The 18,615-nt window shown below is 51.3% G+C and overlaps 1 protein-coding gene across 1 annotated transcript; it reads right to left on the bottom strand.

Moving 5' to 3' along the window:
* Nucleotides 1-10,191: 10,191 nt before the first annotated feature.
* On the bottom strand, nucleotides 10,192-15,071 carry LOC132446546 (uncharacterized). Its single transcript, XM_060036858.1, has 2 exons — nucleotides 13,727-15,071; nucleotides 10,192-10,927 (listed from the first exon to the last, which is right to left on the bottom strand). The coding sequence occupies exons 1-2, from the start codon at nucleotides 14,723-14,725 to the stop codon at nucleotides 10,238-10,240; spliced, it is 1,689 nt and encodes a 562-aa protein (XP_059892841.1). The 5' UTR covers nucleotides 14,726-15,071; the 3' UTR covers nucleotides 10,192-10,237.
* Nucleotides 15,072-18,615: the final 3,544 nt, after the last annotated feature.

Below are 18,615 nucleotides of genomic sequence, written 5' to 3'. Positions count from 1 at the left end.
ATTTAGAACGATCTTCTAAAGCAGTGGTCTCAAAAGGGGGTAGGTTTACCCCTGGGGGTACTTGAAGGCACTCCAGGGGGTACTTGGGAAAAATATATATATTTAAAAATAGCATTAATTCGAAATTTTTAATAAAATATAAGTTGACAAAGATTTATATTCAGAAGGTTATTCAATTTCATTACCCTAAAAACCCAGAGTTTACCCCGTACCAGGAGGATGTTATGACCAAACCTGGCACACGCCACATATTATCAACTGTCTGTCACTGTTGCCTTGACAACACAAAGGATGGAGAGTAGTGGATAAAGCACAGTTGTGATGCTACTGAAAATACAGAAGGACAAGTGGTAAAGAAGGCAAAAATACAGCCGGTAAAATTCTGTCTATATTCAGAGGAATATGTTTCCATGGGATTCACGTCCTCAAGCTGTGACCCACCCATGGCACTGTGCTTTTTCTGTGGAGAGAAACTAGCTAACAGCGCCATGAAGCCGGAACATCTTTAAGGCCTACGTGCAGGTTAACCGGAAGTTTTGATTAATTAGTACACAGTGTTTCCCGCAGGATTTTTTTCAGCAGCGGTGGTGTGGTCCCCGGACCCTCTAGGGGGGTCCGGGGCCATGTCCCCCCGGCCGAATTTTTTTTGTACCCTTTACATTGGAATGCATGAATCTGGTGCACTTTGAGAGGAGAATATGCACTTAAATCCTATTCAAACAGTCCTGTGTATTACTGTAGATGGGATTATTGGTGTTGTAACTTTGCCTTTTGTGTCTTCATTTACAGATTTTTATATTTTTGCATAGTAATATTTAAACCAAAAATGCCACAACGCAAATATAATTTGCACAATTTATTTACAGATTTTTGCCTAATGCTTAAACACTAAACATGGTTGCTATGCCCAAAGCATAACAGTTTTTTACATAAGACACTTTGTTCAAAAATGAAATCTCCTGCAACAATGGGCAAAACACATCTTTTTAAATTATAAACCTAACTAAAATTTGAAAAGAACACAGACTCACACACATGAAAAATAAAAAATAAAGCTAATTGAATACCAATCAGTGTGAGCCTTAGCACTACAAATAGACCTCAGGTGAGCTCAGCTCCTTTGTGAGACAGTGAGAGTCAGGGGAAGAGGACAAAGAAGACAACAGACGGAGAACTGTGAAGTTTTTGCTCATCCACAAAGGCTACATCCAGCCTGGGAGCATTTAATTCTCCTGGGCTTTTTAAAGAAGAGCTCCAGGGCTCTTCTGTAGGGGAATTTGGTGGTGGGGGGGCCATTGATGCTGACTCTCAAACAAGTCCCCAGATGCTGTCTTGGGAATCAAAAAGTGATGAGAAAATTATAAAATAAATATAAGTTATACATAATAGAAACTATTCATGATCTTTTAAGAAGTCCTTTGGTTTTTTCCCTGTATTAATGCTAATCAAAAAAAAAAAACTGATTTTATATGGCAATAAAGAACAACTTCGGATCTAACAGTATGGATTCATTTTTCAAAGTTCCCGAAAATACCTAGGCTATAAATTCCTGACTGGATATAAGCTCCTGTAAAGGCTATGAGTGATCCCAAAAAGAGCGACAACACGCACACACACACATAGGCCTACACACCAGTGGCGTGCACAGGGGGGGCCCAATTGTTGAAAAACACGTGCAAAAGTGCCCTCTCAGGAGCCAAAACGCGTATTAAAGGGGCCCCTTGGGAGCCAAAATGCGTGCTAAACTGCCCTCAAGTGTCCTTTCGGGAACCAAAACGTGTGCTAAACTGCCCCCTTTGAAGCCAAAACGCGTGCTAGAGTGCCCTCATTTGTATAACATATAAAACGTGTCTAAAGTGCCCTCTTCAGTGGTGAGAACGCGCTATATGTGCCCTTTTTTTTCTCTTTCCGCCCCTGCCCTTCAAAAAGTCTGTGCACGCCACTGCTACACACACACACACACACACACACACAATACTAGAGGAAAAACGGCACGGAGGTTGCGGTTTATAGATACAATAAAATGATTGGGCTCAGAGGGTTTTTAACACTGGTGGTCATGTAGCGACACATTTAGCAACTTACTTTCTCCCTCTCTCTCTCTGTCTGTCTGTCTCTCTCTCTCTCTGTCTGTCTCTCTCTTTCCTTCTTTCTTCGATCTTCCGCTTCACTCGCTACTGCTAGAATCAATGTAACTTTGCAATCGTGTAGGGTAGCCTACTGCCAACAACTGCCACACTCGCTGTGTATTTTTCTTCTTTGATGTTGGTTACGTGACGATGTGCCGCGTGCTGCGCAATTGACGTTACGCGCTGTACATTTTGTAAAAGGAGCTACGTAAAAAAAAAATAATAATAATTAGGAGAAAGATTTTTATTGCAGCGGCGGAGAAAATTCAGCAGCGGCGGCGCGCCGTGCTGTGTGAACGTGGGGGAAGCACTGGTACATAAAGTACTCAAAATATATGTATCATTTATAAAATGTCTCCAAAATAGTGTTAAAAGTCCAGTTTTTGTCGTTTTGGGCAGTAACAGGTGTTTTCTAACATCACGTTGGGGAGACGTGGTGGAAGGTAGCCTCAGCCTAGTACTAGAACTATGGGGTCTGACAAGAACCACAAATCATTGCCCACAGCAGTATCATTTCGAACCTGTCAGACGTGAGAGGGCGAATGAGGAATTGCCGAGAACTGATGGCGGTCAAAGCCAATTAAATGCATGGTCAGAGGAGAATGAGTGGAGAGTTGCGATCATTTAGCAACGCAGCAACGAGCGCTGGAGCTAGTCAATGAACAGCAGTGCATACAATAACAACACTTTTATTCATTTTTACTGTCAGTGAATAGCACCGAGTGACAGTCAACGTTTTCTTTATATCTAGTGACAGCGATTATGTCGTAAGTACCGGTAAACTTTGTCAGAAGATCTAGAAATAGAAGGCATAATAGGGGTCATCCCTATGTACCCTTTTTTTAAAAATAGGTCCTATGTTCCCCGTTTCTCTCAAAAAGGGTCCCAAGTTCCCCTGTAGCAATGCATACCGGGGAGCATAGGACCCTTTTTCTGAAAAAGGGTCCTATGCTCCCCACTGTTGCGGGAACCATAGGACCCTTTTCCCAGAAAAGGGTCCTATGTTCCCCGCAATCTATCAATCTTTAAAAATATTTAAACTTTGACGCGACATTCGCATGATGATAGCCAAACAGCGTTCAACAGCGTGGCCACTGAGTGACATGTGCAACATCACAGCCAATCAGCGTTCAACCGGCCAACTCACTGCATTGCAGTCCGGGGTGAACTGCAGCATGGAGGAGAAAGTGGTTGTTGCCGTTTGCGACTCCCGGAGCTCTACATATAAGAGTTTATAATATAATATAATTGTAAACATAATATCACGGCCAAAAGCTCTGTGCGCCTCCAGATGGCCGTAGCGCGGGGAGCTCTCGTAGGGATTGGGCTTCTCGGGGTTTGTTTGCCGCCGTTGCTATGGTTTCCGGTCTTGTGTGTTCTAACGGTTTATTAGGTAGGCCTATCTAATAAATCTCTGTCTAATCTTCATTCACTGCCTCTTCCGTGGTCATTACAATATTATGAATAGTCTGCGTCGGGTTCTCCGACGTCTCTCCCTATTCCACAAAAGGTAAAGACATGCAATGGTGGTTATCTCGGCCAGAGTTTGGCAGTAATGGTGGAAAAGTAACAGACCGGGGAACATAGGAGCATTTTTAAAAAAAAAGGGTCCTATGTTCCCCGGGAAATATAGGACCCGGGGAACATAGACATACTCCCGCATAATTCTAGCTATGGGCTAACTTAGCCTATCGGACAGCAATCAGTGCGCTTGCAAATGAGTGCCTGCAAGTATAACCGATCGTGCTGTGACATTATTTAACCATCATCTACCGCAAATACGACCAGACAGATATACATTGAACATATACACAAAGCACACCGTCCAACCCGGCGGATGCTGACAGACAGCCCACAACAAGCCAAACATCACCACGGCGGGTGTGCTCTCTCTCACTCCCGCACGCCCGTACTGTTGTGTTTACTGAATAATAACGCACGCGAGTTCACTGTTAACTGGCTACCACTTTATTGAATGAATCGCAGCATTCCCGAGTATCACGTGATCAACACTTCCCGTGCATCCGGCTAAACCTTCCCTCAACACATAGGTTCCTATCACGTCATTATTATTATGAACTAAAGTGCAATAATACCACATCTCCCCTTTCTAGAGAACAAAGGGTAGACTGCCTTTGTCTCATCAGACCTTAGAGGATCATTCTGCCTCTTTGTTGAAAGATCTGTCCCTCTCTGAACCCTGTAAGGAAGAACAAAGTAAATAAAGGCAGATTGTTTTAACAACAAAATAAAATACTGTTACAGTACACAGTAACACAGTATTTTTTTTTTATTTCTTTTTAGATCACAGGTTAAGTCTACCAGGTGCGACTATAGCTCTCCCAGACCTGGTTCTGAGAGTGGGAGTCTCTGTAGGTGAAACATGCGTTGTCACAGCAGGTATCACAGGATTCTGCTCAGGAGTTGTCGCTGGTATTTGCTGTGTTGGAAACCTCTGTCTTTTGTAGGTGTAAGTAGAGGTATCAGGTGACTGCGGTTGCGTCTCACCACCCCCTGGGGTAGATCCACCAAGTAGGACCTAGCTGAGTGGGAAGAATTTGCACTGTGGTGCGAAGACGCCTACCCATAAGGAGTTGAGCTGGACTGTACCCACTCTGAAGGGGCGTGGCTCTATAGGCGAGTAGAGCCAAGTAGGGGTCTGCTGCCTTCTTCAGCAGATTTTTGAAAGTCTGTACTGCCCGTTCAGCTTCACCAATACTCTGCGGAAACCTTGGGCTGCTGGTGACGTGTCTGAATCTATACATATCATCTTTTAGATCAGTGATTTTCACTAGTGCATTTAAGCTTGTCGCTCATTAATGTCCAATGATTGAAGAATTCAGTGTCCCCCTTTGACACAAGGGAAAATGTTTTTGCCCAATTTGTGCCAATCAGTGGCAGCAGGTGTTTCCTGACACCATATTTAAACCCCTCAGCCCCACCCTGACTCTTTTAGTCTGCAGTACCGAGCCATGGTGAGAGGGAGAGATTGTTAGTGAGTGTTTGTTACTTGAATAAAGAGCTTGTATGTATATTGTATGCTGGAAGGTTTGCTGTTCATGCATCATCCATCAATGCGCGCTATTGATGGGCAGTTAAACAGACAGGGACAGTGGTCAAACTGTCAGGAAGGCGGGACAGGTAATCGGCAAGCAAGTTTGTGTTTCCCGCTCTGTGAGTAATGTTGAAGCAATATGGCTGTAATGCCAAGTACCATCTGGTGACACGGGAGTTCTTATCCCTCATGGAGTTGATCCAGCTCAATGCCCGGTGGTCCGTTTCCAAATCAAAGGTCCGTCCAAGAAGATAATACCGTAGGCTGTCCAATGCCCACTTGATGGCAAGACATTCCTTTTCAATGGCAGAGTACCTAGTTTCCCTGGGATGAAGTTTACGGCTCAAATAGAGAAGAGAGCATTCCTCACCCTCCTTTCCTTGTGCTAGGACGGCTCCCAGGCAAACACCAGAGGCATCGACTTGAACCAGGAATCTTTGGTTAAAGTCAGGACTTTGCAAGACCGGGGAAGAGCACAAGATGGCTTTTAGATTGGAGAAGGCAGTTTCACATTTTTCTGACCATTTCACCGGGTTAGGGGATGCTTTGGTAGTCAGATCTACAAGAGGAGCTGTGATGGTAGAGAAATGTGGCACAAATCTCCTGTACCACCCAGAAAGCCCCAAGAATGACTGGACTTGCTTCTTTGTCCGTGGTCTAGGACTGTCTCGGATTGCCTTCACCTTGTCCACCTGAGGACATATTTGGCCATTGCCAAGATGGTAGCCCAGATAACAAACCTCCCTTTTGGCCCACTCACATTTCTTGGTTTTAAGTGTGAGGCCAGCGGAATTGATCCGGAGCAAGATCTGACGCAGGTGAATCAAATAGTCTTCCCAGGAAGTACTAAAGACCACCACGTCATCAAGATACGGCACATCCCTGCAGAGCTCGATCCATAAGCCGCTGAAAAGTGGCAGGGGCTCCATGGAGTCCGAACGGCATGACTGTGTAATGATAGATACCCTTCGGGCCACGGAAGGCAGTGTACTCCCTTGATTCCTTCTCCAAAGGCACTTGCCAATATCCTATACACAAGACAAGGGTGGTAATGAACACAGCTTTGCCAAGTTTCTCAAGGAGTTCATCAATTCGTGGCATAGGATAAGCATCGAATTTAGAAACTGCATTCACTTAGCGTAGGTCATTACAGAATCGTATGGTGTTGTCTTTCTTTGGAACAAGAACGATGGGATTACACCACTCACTGTCTGAGGGTTCGATCACTCCTAGATCCAGCATGGTTTGTATCTCATTGTTGAGGGGTTCCGTCATTCGCTCAGGCACCCTGTATGGGCGTTGACGGATAGGAGTAGGGTTCTTTAACCGAATTACATTCTCGATTAGTGGAGTTTTCCCGGGCTTTCCACTGAAAACGTCTGGGAACTCCTCACACACCTGCAAGAGTTCAAGGGCTGGTTGTGCAGGCAAGTGACTCACGTCAGGTTTCTGTGATGTAGTAAGCATGGCTAGATCTGCATCCTCTTCAGCATCCTCCATTTCCACTTCCCGTGCCAGCATCACCTTTTCCACTCGTAACTCCTTGTTCCGAGCAAGTCCTCGACTGTCCTGGACGTCAGTTCCTTCCACAGATCCTTTCCTCTCCCTCCATTCCTTTAGAAGGTTGATGTGGTATACCTGGGATGCCTTTCCTTTGATGCCTTTCTCGTCACCTCATAGGTGACGGGTCAAACTTGTCTTGCAACGGAGTAAGGACCTTGCCATTGGGCTAGCAACTTATTGCTGGAGGTTGGAAGCAAGAGCATGACCTTTTGACCTGGCTGTAGCACCCTGTGTCGTGCTTTTTGGTCATACCAGGTCTTCTGCTTCAGCTGGGCCTTTCCAAGATTTAGCTTTGCCTCAGCTCGGTATTGTTCTAGTCGGTCTCGCATCTGCAGCACATAAGAAAGCGCACCCTGTGGTGCGGGTGGTTTGGACTCCCAGGATTTCTTCATGAGATCCAAAGGACCTTGAACAGGGAACCCATACAGAAGTTCGAAGGGCGAGAAGCCGGTAGAGGCTTGAGGTACCTCTCGATAAGCAAAGAGAACAAAGGGAAGCCATTTATCCCGGTCTCGACCGGTGTCGTCTACGAACTTCCGTAGCATGGACCATCAGTTTGTGGATGATAGGGGGTGGTGCGAATGGCAGTAATGCCAAGTTGTTTGTGACGCTGCTTCATAAGATTGGAAGTGAAGTTTGTGCCTTGGTCCGTAATTATCTCATCTGGAATTCCAACTCGTGAGAAGAACTGGACTAGTGAACTGATGATTTTGGGTGTCTTGATAATCCTCAGTGGGAAGGCCTCTGGAAACCTGGTTGCGTAGTCACAGAGGACAAGGATATATTCATGGCCTGCACTGCTCTTTTCCAGTGGTCCGACGATATCCATTGCAATCCACCGGAAAGGAACATCAATGAGAGGAAGAGGGAGTAGGGGAGCTCTCTCAGGTCGTCTCGGAGAAGTCTTCTGGCACTGCGGACCAGTTTGACAGTACTCAAGGACATCTTTGACCATTAAAGGCCAAGAGAAGCGAGCTTTGACTCGAGCCAGAGTCTTGTCTTGCCCAAGATGACCAGCCCAGGGTATGGAATGAGCCAGATGGAGTACAAGAGGCCGAATACAAGTTGGAACAACCAATCGATTCTCTGGCTGACATGCTGTATACAGGACTCCATCCTCCAGGAGGTACTTCTCACTCTGGTCTGGCTGCAAGGTGACGTTAGCATCTTTCATCTTCGCCAGTAGGGGTTCCAGTGAGGCATCGGCTCTTTGTCGCTCTCTGATGTCTTCAGGTACCTGCCACTTTTCATCAGGTTTCAAGTTAGAGAGATTGCCTAACAGTGGAGTACCTTGGTCTTCTCCAGGCGGCGCTGGCGTTTGCTTTTCAGGGGTCCCTTCTGTCCACCCTGGCATAAAGAAGGGTCCAAGTCAGGAAGAGGCTCCAGCCCTGGCTTGGCTGTCTGGGAACGGGTAAGTACTGGATAAGCCTCTTGAATGGCTGGGGTTGAATTGGACTTCACCCGCTTCTGGCGTGCCTAAAGCACAAGATCATGGAGAATGGGTAAGTCTCTGCCCAAGATCATGTCATGGGGCATGTTTTCAAGTACCCCCACACGGAGCAAGAAAGCCTCGTCTTCAATGACGACGGTCACATCAGTCACTGCACATCTTCTTTGATCACCATGGACACACTGTATGGCTGTGGCATGACGATAGTCAAGATTGCCAAGCAAGACAAAGGAATGGTTAAGCAGTGTCATACAGCTACCAGTGTCAAGTAGTGCTTGCACTTGACGACCGTTAACATGAGCTGGGATCATGATAGGCTCAGTGTCAGGTTCAAGCTCAGGTTCAGGATCTGGTGCTAGGAACGGTGCCACAACTGAAGCTGGGTGCGATGGATGTGGCACATGACAGAAGCTGGACAGTTTGGGCCCTTTCAAAGGACAGATTGAGGCCCAATGCCCTCGCTGTTGACAGTGGTAGCAGATGAGATCCTTCACTGGACCCGGTCTCAAGAATCCTTTCTTCTCCCCAAAGGTGCCTGGAACACTCACGGCACCACTGGCCCTGTGCTCACCTTCATTGTGAGACACGTCAGCTGCCCCTTGGGCTGCTACTCGGGTATTCTGTTGCCTTGGCATTCTGAGACCTTTGCAAGCATTCAAGTACTGGCCTGCAAGCTTAGCCGCAGTAAGTCCATCTTCTGGCTGGTGTTCCTTGACCCAGGTCTTCGTTTCGTTGGGAAGCATGCGCAACATTTGCTCAAGAATGACAAGCTCGGCAATATCCTCTTTGGACCGCTGCTCTTGATCCATCTTCTGTAGAGTCCTTTCAGTCTGTTATAAGTCTCCTTCACCAGGGGGAATGTAGGTTGACTGGAACTGAAGTCTGTACGTCTCAGGAGAGATGTCAAATTTTGCAAGGAGTGCTTCAGTAAGGCTAGCGTAGACGTTGGAATCGTCTTCCTCCATCGCGGAGTAGGCATCCAGCGCTTTACCCGTCAAGAGAGGAATGAGCTGACAAGCCCATTCAGACGGAGGCCAGCCCCAGGTGCTAGCGATCCGCTCAAAGTGCACAAGAAAGTTCTTAATGTCCTCTCCCTCTTGGAAAGGAAGCATCTTTGGACCTGGACGCAGAGGTGTGTTGGAAGAATCCCTGGCCGGAGACGGAGGTGGATTTGGTGTTGAAGCTTGGGATCTGGGAGTGGCTGTGGTCCTCTGCACACGAAGACTACCATCAGAAGGAAGGTTAAGAGGAGGGTTAGCATTTTGGCTAACAGGTGAGGCGGTTATGTTAGGCAGGGTAATGGCCGTTTTTAACTGCTGAATTTCACGGACCAATACATCCTCCCTACGTTGATGTCTACCAGTGTAGGTTCACCTGGCATTGTTGTAGGCCTTGGTGGCTCAGCAGACCACCTAGCCTCTCTAGACCCCTTTTTGTCCCGCCTAGGCCTAGCCCCAAAGTTCTCATAGCCTTGAACATCTTCTTCAGACTCCTCGTGTTCCATCCAAATCCTTCACGATCCTCACAAACGGCCGCCGCCCCTTCCAGCTCCATCGCCATGCCCCTTGGATTGGCCACCTCTTCAGCCTCCTCTGTACTTGCTAGCACTGACACTTGGGATCGTAACCCACGTCTCGCCCTGCCTCTGCCAGGCTTGTTAAAACCTCTGCGGCCTGCCATCCCACCACTGCCACCAATTGTCACACCCCGCCTCGGGTGAAGGTAATATAACCTTAATACACCGGACTTTCAAACCCAAAGGATGGCAAGGCACACAGTTGCAAATAGGTTTTTAACATTTATTCCCCCAAAGTGTCAGATGAGTGCCAAACATACAGAGGAGGCCAACCTCCAAATATCTGAAAATAGTAAAATAAAAACATATTCAAAACCAATTCCAAAGTCAAATAATCAATAATTCTCTATAATAAATCAAGCATATTCAAAATCAAATACCGGTACTTCAAATAATCAATGTCAATGTAACGGGTCAATGTAGCGCTGGACACAGGTTCTTGCTTCTTCCACCAGGAAGTTCTTTTATTGTCTTTTCAAACGTGTAACCAAAGACAATTCGATCAAGTGTAAATTATATTTTGCTCGACGCGATCTCCGTTGGCGATCGGCTCCTTTCTGCTGCCAATCCTTCCTGGATTCCCCTCTCACTACAAGACAAAAGCAGGCACATAAATACAAACACTCCCTGATTGGCCTGAGTGCCGACACCTGCCCGCACTCAGGTCCAATCCCCCCAGCCAATCCGGTGCTCTCCCAACCTGCCCATACTCCCCCTGCAGGCCAGACGTCGCACGTCCCCCCACACACCCCCACCGCCCGACACAGGCCGGGGTCACATCCGGCCGCCAACTCACTCCCCCCCCCAGAGCGGGAGAGGAAGTCCGCCACGGCCATCTGCGCCCCAGGCCTGTGCACGACCTGAAAATTAAAGGGCTGCAACGCGAGGTACCACCGGGTGATCCTCGCGTTGACGTCCTTCATGCGGTGGAGCCACTGGAGGGGGGCGTGGTCGGAGTAGAGGGTGAACGCGCGTCCCAGCAGGTAGTAGCGGAGGGCGCCGACCGCCCACCGGATGGCGAGGCACTCCTTCTCCACCGTGCTGTACCGACCCTCCCGGTCTGATAGTTTCCGGCTCAGGTACAGCACCGGGCGGTCGACCCCCTCCACCTGCTGGGTCAGGACCGCGCCCAACCCCCTATCCGACGCGTCCGTCTGCAGGGAAAAAGGGAGATCAAAGTTAGGAGCACACAGGACCGACTTTCCACAGAGGGCTGTTTTAATAGCCTCAAACGACACCTGACATGGCTCCGACCACTGGACTGTATCTGGGGCTCTCTTACGGGTGAGGTCGGTCAAGGGGCTGGCCAGGTCGGAGAAGTTCGGTACGAACTGCCGATAGTTGCCCGCCAGTCCCAGGAACCGCCTCACCTCCTTTTTGGTCCTGGGCCGAGGGGAGGCCGCGACCGCCGCCGTCTTACCGACCTGCGGCCGGACCTTCCCCCGCCCCAGGTGGAACCCCAGATATTGAATCTCCCTCCGCCCGATCACGCACTTCTTCGGGTTGGCCGTGAGCCCCGCCCGTCTCAGCGACTGAAGGACGGCCGCCACCTGCCGCACATGCTGCTCCCACGTTCCGCTATAGATAACGATGTCATCGATGTAGGCAGCAGCATACGCGGCGTGGGGCCGTAACACCCGGTCCATCAGCCGCTGAAACGTGGCCGGGGCCCCGAACAACCCGAACGGAAGCACCTTAAACTGGTAGAGACCGAGCGGAGTGGAGAAGGCTGTTTTTTCCCGGGCTGCTGGAGACAACGGAATCTGCCAGTAGCCCTTTGTGCAGTCCAGGGTCGTATAATATTTGGCCATGCCAAGCCGGTCCACTAGCTCGTCGACCCGAGGCATTGGGTAGGCATCGAACTTTGACACCGCATTCACCCTACGGTAATCTACACAGAACCGGACAGACCCGTCCGGCTTCCCCACCAGCACGACGGGACTGCACCAGTCACTGTGAGACTCCTCGACCACGCCCAACTCCAACATGGTTGCCAATTCGCGCCGTACCACATCTTGTTTGTGGACGGGCAGCCTGTAGGGGCGTGTCCGCACCGTTAAACCTGGCTGCGTCTCGATGTTGTGAGTAATCAGAGGGGTGCGACCGGGCAGGGGCGAAAATACGTCGGCGAACCGGAGTTGTAGACCGGCAACGTCCCGTGCCTGACTCTCTACGAGACCCTCGCCCTGACCGACCGGGGGGGTGGGGCCTAGGCTAGGGACGTCCGGCCCAAACTCCTCCTTCTCCGGTAACGTCGACGCAAACGCGACAGGGACCGCATCGTTCCACCTCTTTAGGAGGTTGATGTGGTAGACCTGCTTGCTTTCGCCCCTGTCCGTGCGCGCCTCGTAATCCACGTCCCCAACCCGCCGTGTGACCACAAAGGGCCCTTGCCACTTCGCGAGTAATTTGGTGCTAGAGGTGGGCAACAGAACGAGGACCTTATCCCCCGGTGCAAGATCGCGTAATCTAGTCCCTCTGTCGTACAGGCGTTTCTGATTCTCCTGGGCTTGGTGCAAATGCTCACGTGACATTACCCCGAGTGAGTGGAGCTTTGCACGCAAGTCCATGACGTACTGGATTTCGTTTTTACTGTCGCTGGACCCCTCCTCCCAGGTTTCTTTAATGAGGTCCAGGACGCCCCTGGGCCTGCGCCCATAGAGCAACTCGAATGGGGAAAATCCCGTGGAAGCCTGAGGAACTTCCCGCACCGCAAACAACAGAGGGTCTAGCCATTGATGCCAATTTCGAGCATCCTCCAGTACAAACTTCCGGATCATGGACTTTAACGTCCGGTTAAACCTCTCGCACAAGCCGTCAGTGGCTGGGTGATAGACGCTCGTGCGGATGGCCTTCACCTTCAACAACCCGTAAAGTTCCTTCATCGTGCGTGACATGAAATTGGTGCCCTGGTCAGTGAGAATCTCTTTCGGGATTCCCACCCGCGATATGACATGAAACAACGCCTGCGCAACACTCTTCGCAGAGATGTTGCGCAATGGAATTGCTTCCGGGTATCGGGTTGCGTAGTCGATCAGGACCAACACAAATCGATACCCTTGTGAGGAACGTTCTAATGGCCCGATAATGTCCATGCCCACGCGGTCGAATGGGGCCTCCACCAGAGGAAGGGGCCGCAAGGGAGCCCTGGGAATGGCGGGGGGATTCACCAGCTGGCACTCGGGGCAGGAGGCGCACCACCTACGCACTTCCGCCCGAATCCCCGGCCAATAGAATCGAGCCATTATCCGGTTTAGTGTTTTCTCGTACCCCAAATGGCCCGCCATTGGGTTGTAATGCGCCGCCTGGAAAATCATTTCCCGGCGGCTCCTGGGTACCAGCAACTGGGTAAAAATCTCCTCACTCTCGGTGTCACGACCCACCCGATAAAGCCTATCGCTAATGACCACAAAGTGTGGGTAAGTCAGCACTGCGTCTGGCTGTACCCTCGAACCATCAATAGCAATCACTTGGTCGAAGGCTGAGCGTAAAGTAGCATCCCGAGACTGCTCGAGGGGGAAATCGTCTACCGGTGGGAAGCTCGGCGCTCGGACCTCGGGTTGAGAACCTCCCGCCTCCTCCCCCGATTCCTGATCAGCGTCGGACGCCCTTGCATCGGCGCAGAACACAGCGCATGACCTACATGTCCCTATCTGTCGTGTCCGCACCCCCGTAGTCTCGCTAACCGCCCCTGGAAACCCAGCCCAATCTAACCCTAGAATCAGGGGGTGCGTGAGGCTCGGACTAACCGCCGCCTTGACTCTATGCGTTTTCCCCCCGTAACGAATTTCGATAGGGACCAAGGGATACGTGTGAACATCCCCGTGTATACATTTCACCGAAACGCTTGATGCCTCTATCAACGCCTCGGACCGCACCAGGCGCTGGTGGATCATGGTCTGCATGCAGCCCGAGTCCAACAGCGCCTGGTGCGTACCCCGTTGTATCCTCACCGGGATACGGTACGCCTCGCCGGGACCGTGGGGAGGAGACGGGGCACCGGTGACGCGGACGACCTGACCCACCTCCATCATAGGGCACTCCCGCCGGAAGTGGCCAGGCCGCCCGCACCGCCAGCACCCCTCCCCTGCCGCTTGAGCGCCCGCCTGTGGAGTGGGGGTGGGAGGCGACTCATGTGCCCGCTCTGGAACACCCCCCCATCTCGCCCTCGGCGCCGGGGTTGGTCTGTCCCGCCGTGGGGCAGCCGCACCGGTACGTGGGCTCGGTGTCGGTGGTCGCTGGCCCGCTGGTGGTGGTTGCAGGTGGCTCTCCGCCAGGACGACCGCGGCGGAGAGAGCCTCGGGTCGGTGGTATCGGACCCAGGCGGAGGTCCTAGCCGGCAGCCCCTCCACGAACCTCTCCAGGGCCACTTGCTCCACCACGTCCTCTGCCGTGTTCCCGTCTGGGACCAGCCACCTCCTGGCCTGGTCCATCAGCTGCTGGGCGAAGGCGAAGGGTCGGTCGCCCTCACGGAAGGCCAGCGCCCGAAACCGCCGGCGATGTTCCTCCGGGTAGAGGCCCAGCCGGTCTCGGATGGCCCTGGTGATGGCGTCGTAGTCCCGCTGGGCCCCAGCCGGCAGACTGTGGGCCGCAAGCTGCGCCTCTCCTGTTAGGAGCGGCAGGAGACGGTGCGCCCACTCCGGGCGGGGCCACCCTGAGACCTCGGCCACCCCCTGGAAGGTCTCGAGGAAGGCTTCCGCGTCGTCCGCCTCCCCCATCTTCGGGACGTGTATGTTTGTCGCGGGTCCCGCCCCCCGGGGTCCTTCGCCGCGTCCGCCGGAGGCGAGGAGCTCCCGGAGCATGGCCCGATCGGCGGCCAAGGATTGTGCCAGGTCCGTGAGCGCCTCGTTCTGCGCCTGGTGGAGCTGGCCTTGTCTCTCCGCCATCTGGGCTAGGTGCCCGAGCACGTTTCCTAATGGGGACTGGTCCATTTCTGTGCGCTCGCCCCACATTGGGCTCCACTGTAACGGGTCAATGTAGCGCTGGACACAGGTTCTTGCTTCTTCCACCAGGAAGTTCTTTTATTGTCTTTTCAAACGTGTAACCAAAGACAATTCGATCAAGTGTAAATTATATTTTGCTCGACGCGATCTCCGTTGGCGATCGGCTCCTTTCTGCTGCCAATCCTTCCTGGATTCCCCTCTCACTACAAGACAAAAGCAGGCACATAAATACAAACACTCCCTGATTGGCCTGAGTGCCGACACCTGCCCGCACTCAGGTCCAATCCCCCCAGCCAATCCGGTGCTCTCCCAACCTGCCCATACTCCCCCTGCAGGCCAGACGTCGCACGTCCCCCCACAGTCAATAAATCACATAATCCATTATCTAAATGCAAATTAAACTCAATCACTGAGTGCATTTAACCATAATTTACAGCATAATGTAATAATCACCTCAGTAGATATTTCGCATCTCGTGGAGAGCTAAGCACCCTGCTCAACACAGACACCGTCTTCCGGCAACAGCATACAGCAGACTGTCAGAAGGACAGCAGCTCACCCCTTTATACCCCATGGCCCCTCCCACTAGACAGGCTCAATCAACAGGGGGATTATAATACTGTGGCATTTTGCAACTCAACCATGAATAAACTCATCAAATATACAGCATGCATGTTAAAGTTCATATCATCTTTTAGATCAGTGATTTTCACTAGTGCATTTAAGCTTGTCGCTCATTAATGTCCAATGTCAATGATTGAAGAATTCAGTGTCCCCCTTTGACACAAGGGAAAATGGTTTTGCCCAATTTGTGCCAATCAGTGGCAGCAGGTGTTTCCTGACACCATATTTAAACCCCTCAGCCCCACCCTGACTCTTTTAGTCTGCAGTACCGAGCAATGGTGAGAGGGAGAGATTGTTAGTGAGTGTTTGTTACTTGAATAAAGAGCTTGTATGTATATTGTATGCTGGAAGGTTTGCTGTTCATGCACTATCCATCAATGCGCGCTATTGATGGGCTGTTAAACAGGGACAGTGGTCAAACTGTCACAGATAGCATGCCTTGATGTTCTCCATCTCTATGCTGTCCACACGGATGAGTAAACCAAGGGCCACTATGGCTGGCCTCACGAGCAAGGGCGTTCTCAGGTTTTTGACCGCATACACCTTCTCTGCTGTCTGTTTAGTTCCTCTCCTCAGCTGAAGTCTGACGAATCCCGACACGTCCAGAGGGTTTCGTCCCGGACCACACAGGAGTTTCTCTGCTTTTTGGAGAACAGGCTGCTGTGTGCCAGAAAAAATGTTGTTTAAAACAGTCTGTGAAACGACAGTGACATCTGCTCCGGAGTCAAGTTTGAAAGTGACATCTTTGTCAGTCTATTCATAATATTGTAATGACCACGGAAGAGGCAGTGAATGAAGTATTGATTAGACAGCGATTTATTAGATACCACCGCTAATAAACTGTTGGAACACACAAGACCGGTAACCACAGCAACACCGGTAACTACAACAAACCCCACAAAGCCCAATCCCACAAGAGTTCCCCCCGCTACGGCCATCCGGAGGCGCACAAAGCTTTTGGCAGTGATATTCTAAATAATATAATATAATATAATATTATAAACTATTATATATAGATCTCCGGGATTCTCAAACGGCAACAATCACTTTCTCCTCCATGCTGGGGTTCACTCTGGACTACACTGCAGGGAACGGTTGGCCGGTTGAACGCTGATTGGCTGTTACGTGACGATCCTAAGAGAGTGAATACTGATTGGCTGTCATCACGCAAATGTCGCGGCAAAGTTCAAATATTTCAACTTGGGCGAAAGTGTCGCGCTGCAAATCTGCATGGCGAAAGTGTCGCGCTACAAATCAAATCTTGTCACAGGTTTTTTCTAGCAACAAATTTGCGTGATACACGTCTCTACGTTGACTTTGTATGGAGTTGTGTCACCCCATCTGTTACGGTTAGCGGGTGGCAGGCAAGCAGGTAGGACCCAGATGCAGACGGTTAGGGTAAACAGCACTTTATTTACGCCAAAAGGCTAAGGCAAGGAGCAAGGGAACGAAGAGAACACAGGTAACACGACTCAGGTACAAACCACAATGACAGCACGAGGAACAAAGGAAAGACAAGGGCTTAAGTAGCAAACACAAGACACGCAACGAGGAACAGCTGAGACACATTAGGGGAGGGAGCAGTAATCAACACAGGAGGGAAACACAGGGAAACACATCAAAACACAACACAGACCATGACAGTACCCCCCCCTTGAGGGTCGACTCCCAGGCGACCCACAACAAGCAAAAAAAAAAACACGAAGAAAGTCAAACCCAAATAGGGTGGGTGGAGGGGAGCCAGGAGGAGGGAATCCAAAAAAAATAAATGGACTGGGGCAGAGCGGAGGGGTGTCAGACGGGCGGCCAGAAAACTGCCCCAGGGCATGGCAGGGAGCCTCAGGCGGACGAGGTAGAGGCGGCGAGGTAGAGGGCGGGTCCCCTCTGGAGGAAGGCCAGGTAGAGGGCGGACTCCCTCTGGAAGGCGGGACCCCTCAGGAAGGCAAGGTAGAGGGCTGGTCCCCTCTGGAGGAAGAGGGCGTGCCCCTTCCGAAAGGTTTGGAAGGCGGGACCCCTCTGGAAGGCCTTGAAGAGGGACCCCCCTCGGGAAGGAGTGGAGGGAGGGTACCCACAGGCAGGAGCGGAGGGCGTGCCTCCCCTGGACGGTCTGGAGGGCGGGGCCCCTCCGGCAGGAGCAGAGGCCGGTCCCCCTCTGGAAGGAGCAGGGGGCGGGCCCCCTCTGGAAGGAGCAGAGGGCGGGCCCCTTCAGGCAGGAGCGGAGGGCGGACCTCCTCAGGCAGGAGCGCAGGGCGGACCTCCTCAGGCAGGAGCGCAGGACGGACTTCCTCAGGCAGGCGAAGAGCCGGTTCCCCTCTGGAAGGCGGGGAGTGGGCTCAGGAACCGGACAGGGCTCGGGGACCGGAGTCGGTTCGGGAGCCGGAGTGCAAGGAGGAACCGGGTGGCACCCCAAACTTACCACCCACACTCTGATAGTCCGTAAGGGAGGAGGCTGGTAGCTGGGGACCGGGGGCAGAGGCTGGTAGCTGGGGACCGGGGGCAGAGGCTGGTAGCTGGGGACCGGGGGCAGAGGCTGAAAGCAGGAGCGCGGAGGCTTAGGCCGGTCACCAAAGTCCGGTGGCAGTGGCATGTAGCTCTCCGGCCAAAAAGCTGTGGGGTTCAGTAGCTCGACTGCCCACTCGGGCAAGGCGTCCTCCAACTCGGGCCTTGAAGCAACAGCCCTGCACGTACGCCCCAACACAGCCTCCTGCTCCTTCCTGCTGGGAATGTTCTCCCAGCCATCCATGGCTATGATAATTGACACTAACATATCCTCCAACTCACAGTAAATAGAGCGTCCGCTGGGTCCAATCTTGGTGCTGTCATTCTGTTACGGTTAGCGGGTGGCAGGCAAGCAGGTAGGACCCAGATGCAGACGGTTAGGGTAAACGGCACTTTATTTACGCCAAAAGGCTAAGGCAAGGAGCAAGGGAAACACAGGGAAACACATCAAAACACGACACAGACCATGACACCATCGCATTTGGTGTGAACACACAGTTTATTGTGGCGACTTCTACGGGGTTGCGCAGGGGATTCTGGGTATCCAGGTTGCCTGTTGACCAAAGGGGCTTTGTCTTTCTCTTGGTAGTTGTTTGGATAAGTGGGGTTAACGGGTTTGGTGTCTTTATTGGTTGTGTGTTAATTTTGCGTAGTTCCATTGATGTGTGATTGCAACCATTAGTGAGTGTTGTGTGTGTTGGTCAGGTTTGCCGTGTTTTTGTTATGTTCGGTGTACGTTCAATAAAGGCATCTCTCGGAGTCGTGCGTTGTAAGGG

This window comes from Gadus macrocephalus, chromosome 18 (assembly GCF_031168955.1).
Source record: "Gadus macrocephalus chromosome 18, ASM3116895v1".
Taxonomy (NCBI): Eukaryota; Metazoa; Chordata; class Actinopteri; order Gadiformes; family Gadidae; genus Gadus; species Gadus macrocephalus.
This window is presented reverse-complemented; position numbering and strand designations above follow the sequence as displayed.